At 39.3% G+C, this 5289-nt stretch overlaps 1 protein-coding gene across 1 annotated transcript in view; it reads right to left on the bottom strand.

Moving 5' to 3' along the window:
* Positions 1-5289, bottom strand: part of atp7a (ATPase, Cu++ transporting, alpha polypeptide) — a 25603-nt gene that overhangs the window by 6287 nt on the left and 14027 nt on the right. Inside the window, exons 9-15 of the mRNA XM_015401058.1 lie at positions 4711-4933; positions 4386-4619; positions 4186-4277; positions 2233-2360; positions 1935-2089; positions 1525-1659; positions 1202-1396 (exon numbers count right to left, since the gene is read on the bottom strand). Coding sequence (XP_015256544.1) covers positions 1202-1396; positions 1525-1659; positions 1935-2089; positions 2233-2360; positions 4186-4277; positions 4386-4619; positions 4711-4933 — 1162 coding nt within the window. The remainder of the gene's footprint in view (positions 1-1201; positions 1397-1524; positions 1660-1934; positions 2090-2232; positions 2361-4185; positions 4278-4385; positions 4620-4710; positions 4934-5289) is intronic.

Here is a 5289-nt window from a genome sequence, read left to right as displayed (position 1 = left end):
TCGCTATTGCTGAACTTTAAAGTAAATTTTCTATGGGATTAAGATAGAAAATGAAGCCATTTAAGGAGGTTTCGGCTTAAATTCTCCCCATACACTGCCCATTCATTCATTCGTTTACATGGAACGGTCCATCTGTCCTCATTTGCAGAAAAACAACCCCACAGCATGACGCTTCCACCACCTTGCTTCACAGTAGATACGGTGTTCTTGGGATGCATATCAGCATTCTGATTCCTCCAAGAATGAAGAGTTTAGTTTATGCCAATAAGTCCTACTTTGCTTTCATCTGGCCACAGGTTATTCTCCCAATCCTCATCTGGATTTGTCATCTAATCTCTGCCAAACTCAAGATGGACATAAACTGGCTCAACCAGGAGGACATGCCTGATGATGGTAGCCTTTGTTACTTTGGTCCTAAATCTTATTCATCAGGTTCCTCTGTGTAGTTCTGGGATTTTTTCTCACTGTTCTCATCTATTGGGTTGTCCTTGTATGTCTTCCATTTCCTAACAGTTGCTCCCAGTTTAACTAGGCATCATTAATAAAACATCTAACAACTGGAGGACAGAAGAGCTTCTTAAAGAAGTTACAGGTTTGCAAGCGTCATATCTTTTGTTTTCTGTGACCAAATACTTACTTTCCATCTTAATTTATAAATAAAATATTTTAAAAATCCTACAATGTAATTTCTCTTCTTTTTTTAGGTGTTTACGCAACTAGTGGCTTGTTTTTTGTACAGTGAGCTGACAGGAAAGGGGTACGAGAAAGGGAGAGAGACATGCGGCAAAGGACCACAGGTCGGATTCAAACCCGTGTCGGCCGCCTCATGGACTAGGGCCTCCTTACATGGGTCATGCACGCTAACCACTGCTCCCTACACTGTGATTTCCTGGATTTATTTATTTTTTTCCATTTTATCTCTGCAGTTCAAGTCTAGCTATGTTGAAAATGACAGACCTCTCATCTTCCTAAGTAGGAGAATTTGCACAATCAGTGGATTATTATATACTTATTGGCCTAATTGAATGGATGGATAAAAACCATCGGACATGAAAGTCTAATACTTCAACAATTTCCACATCAATTTATTTTCTTTTTAAATACTTAAGCAGATCTGAAAAATGCCTGAAACAGATTCAGATTTGTCCAGACTCTGTTTTCTTGTAAACAGTTTACTGTCAAAAGATTGATCCAGACGCACCTTATGAGCCATCTCTAGGGGCTCTCCTCCTTTTATCAGGATCCCATTTTGTGCTCCAACCCCAGTGCCCACCATGACAGCTGTTGGTGTTGCCAGGCCAAGAGAACAGGGGCAGGCGATGCACAGCACGGTTATGGAAGCCTGGAAAGCGAACCGGATCACTGCCTCGGTCCTGGAAATGCTTCGATCGTAACCCTGCAGCAATAAAACGGGACAAGTAATGGGAGGATCTGGTTAAAATAAAATGTCACCGGGAAAAAAAACAAGCTAATGTGTTTCCTGTTATAAGAAAAAAACATCTACTGTAACATAAATGAACTTACAGGAAAGAAATCCTCCACCAGAGAAAAGTCCAAAAACCCAATAATGATCCAGGCAATCAGAGTGAGCAGAGATATTCCAACGATGAAGGGAACAAAGTAGCCACTGATCTTGTCTGCATACTGCTGGATAGGAGCCTACAATGACAACATTAAATCATTTATGGGTTTAAAGCACACTTGTCCTACACAATATATATACACTGGCTTTAAAAAGTGTTCACACCCCTTGAACTTTTCCATGTTTTTTCGCATTAAAACCACAAACTTGAATATATTTTATGGGAACTTTATTAGAAAGACCAAGACAAACTGGCATACAACTGTGAAGTAAAATGTTTTTTTATTTAAAAATACACAAACTTGTGCATTGTGTAAAAGTATTAAAGTCTTTATAAGCACAGATTACTCACCTTAGAAGTCTGAGCCTCCTCCACAAGTTTAACGATCTGGGACAGCGTGGTGTCCATCCCAACGTGAGTAGCACTCACCAGCAGGGAGCCGTTCTGGTTTATGGAGCCTGCGATCACTGAGCTGCCGGGCTTTTTGGTCACCGGCATGGCCTCTCCTGCAATCACAAGATGATCAGAGACACTGGAATATTTACACAAATGTAGAAGTTATGGAGCAGTAACAATCATTTTCTGAACTATCCTACTTTCAGGTGGTTCTTTAAACCATAAAGTCTGAATAGACAGCAATGTAAATTACCTGTTATAAGAGACTCGTCCGCCATCGAATGTCCCTCGATGACCCTCCCATCGACCGGGAACTTCCCTCCAGGGACGACTTTGACCACGTCGCCTCTCTGTACCAGCTCAACTTCCACCTGTTCCTCACTAAAAGAACAATCACATAATAAAAGCTCTTCAGTCAATATTATCCGTATTACTTTCCATATGCTGAATCCTATGGAGTGAATTTAGTTTCATTATTGTTACAAGCAAAGAGCACCTTTTGTAAATGAAAATTTGGAGAAAAAAAAAAGTAAAAACAAAACAAAGAAAAAACCCCAACTCATTTTGCAATTAACCTAACTATTTCATATTTTCTTGATTCAAATTGTGTTTTTGCATTCTTATTATTTCAAACTTAATTTTCTTAAGTGTTTACATACGTTTTTTTTTTAAAGACACTTAATATTTAAGTTCTTTTTGCTTTTCTGACATTTTTTCTATTTCTTTCATTTTCAGATTTTATATTCTCTTCCCTTCAGCAAATACAACAGTTTGCTCCTAATCTACACACTGACCAATACTATGTTATTGTTAATGTCCATAAAGGCAAACAGAAATGTGACTTGGCTCCAGAGGAGAGCCCACATCCAGAAGTAAAGGAAATGTGATCTATAAAAGGCGTAAATAATATAATTTGTGAAACTCAATCTGAAAAATGGGAATTTGAAAATACAAATAATCAAATCTGTATAAAAAGAATGTTGAAAAAATAAAGTTTCAAAAGATACAAATCTAGAAAAAGAAGAAATACATGCAAAAATCGCAAAAAAAAATAAAATAAAATATGAAAGACTGAAAAAATCTGAAAAAACTAAATCTGAGAAAACAGCCGTTATGTTCACACCTAAAGCAGCAGAGGCAGCAGGAGCAGCTAGTTTACATGCAAAGTCAATGGTTGATGCGCATCAACGTGCAGCACAATGTACCGCAGCGCATTTTGTGCAGCAGGAGCAGGACATCTGAGCAGCGCGTCGTGAGCTTCTGAGTATCTGACGCACTGCAAACGCAGCAGCTGCTGGAGTTGGTAAAATTGAACTTTTGATGCTCGATGCGTCACATCAACCAATCAGATAAGCTGATCTGGGAGCTGGCAGGGAGAGAGAAACATCGCTAGTGATGCAGAGCGCTATGATCCTTCATCTTAAACAGTTTATTAACGCAAAAAGTACTTAAAATGCCAAAATCTGCAGACAAAACTTGTTCATTTTTATTATCCTGGTGCCTGCAGTTTGGATTACGTACATAAAAATTGCCTTCCAGCCGACGCGGCAAACCGTGAAGCAGCGACCAGGCCATAGGCTGCTGTTGAATGGGATTCCTAGTGACTGCGCACCGTCAGCATGTTGGGGCCTGAGCGACGCCGATAGCGAAATATTGGAATGCAGGATCGTGATCTGGATGAACTGACTGCACAGATGAAGTTTTAAGGTGGACTTTCTCACTTAAAAACATATTACTACTTTTTCACCACTAATCACAGCAAATATGGCTGCCATTGTTACAGGCAAAGAAATGATGGGTAGCTCCGCCCAATGTGCATCAGACCCACTTTTCCACTGTGCGGCTGGAGCAGCAAAGATGCTGCAAAAGCATCCAAAATATAGCAGCACGCAGGTTTTTGCTGCTTTCACTCTGAATGTAGAATTACTCTCAAAATCCTTTTTTTTTATATATATATAAACCAAAAAAAAATTTTTGTTTTTAAAGTTTCATTTGTAGTTTGCACCATTTCTTTTAAATATCCATTTACAAAATATGATTTTTCCAAAATTCTGTTTACAAAGCATGATGTTTGCCTGCAACAGTAATGGAACAAACTTCCCTCCATAAATCCTCACATATCATAGACTAATCAACAAAGTCAGGGCTTTCAGTTCAGAGATGTAAAAGTTGTTTGTGAACAAAGTGATTTGAAAACAAGTAGAACCTGAGAATAGAGTTATCACTGCTGAGAGTGACGACGGTGGCCTCTGTAGCCTGCAACGACATCAGCTTGGACAAAGCCTCAGATGTTTTGCTCTGGAAGGAGGCACAGTAAAAACTTTACATTAGAAAAAAACAAGCTGGAGTTAAAATGTTTTTTCTAATTGGACCATAAATAAATAAATAATTATGATGAAAGCAAACCTTTGCGATCTGCTCCAGCCAGCGCCCCAGTGAGATAAAGACAAAGAGCATGGGAGGCGTGTCAAAGAAGGTGATGGGGTTGACTTTTGCTTTCTCCGCCATGGCCACGATCAGGATGACCAGAGAGTAGCTGAAGGCGATGGTGGTGGCCAGAACGATGAGCACGTCCATGTTGGCAGACTTGTGCTTAAATGCTTTCCAGGCTTGAATGTAGAAGTAACGGCCTCCAATAAACTAAGCAAAACAGAAAAACAGTGACTTAGCATCCCCCCTATATGCCAGAATGATGTGAATGTAAAAAAAAAACCAGATCCATGTAATTCACCTGTACAGGTACACAGAAAAGAAAGGAGAGGAGGTTCATGATGGAAAGACCAGGAAGCAGCTGTTTCTCCAAGAACATGTGAGAGTGATAAAGGTTGCGGTCTTCGATCGTAGCGTTGTGATGATGTGAAGCGTTCATCTTGTGGTCCATGATCATCATGTAGATCATCATGCCCATCACAGGCACACAGAAAATCAAGCTCACAAAGAAGGACTTCCACCACCTTCACACATAAAGACATCTTAGTTTAACTGCAGTCAGTTTACAGTGTGGAGAGTACATTTCCTACTAAATCTGATAAATCAGTTTTGACATATAATCTCCTGTAAAATAATCCAGTTTCACAACAAACAATAAAAATATCACCCTAACCTTAAAAAGCTGAATGTTTGCAGCTAGTAGTGTCACACAGTTAGCTAGTTTATCAGTTGAGGAGACAACTAGGAATAAAAAGGGATGAAATTACTCTCTCACTCTGATCTATGGAAACCAAGGAATTGAATAGTGAAAAAAAACAATTTGTCAAAAATTAAGTCTTCATAAAAAACAGTCATGCTAAAAAGCGAATAATCGCCCAGC

Source organism: Cyprinodon variegatus, unplaced genomic scaffold (genome assembly GCF_000732505.1).
Source record: "Cyprinodon variegatus isolate N-32 unplaced genomic scaffold, C_variegatus-1.0 Scaffold31, whole genome shotgun sequence".
NCBI classification, from domain to species: Eukaryota; Metazoa; Chordata; class Actinopteri; order Cyprinodontiformes; family Cyprinodontidae; genus Cyprinodon; species Cyprinodon variegatus.
Note: the sequence above shows the minus strand (reverse complement) of the source record. Positions and strands in the feature narration are given on the sequence as shown.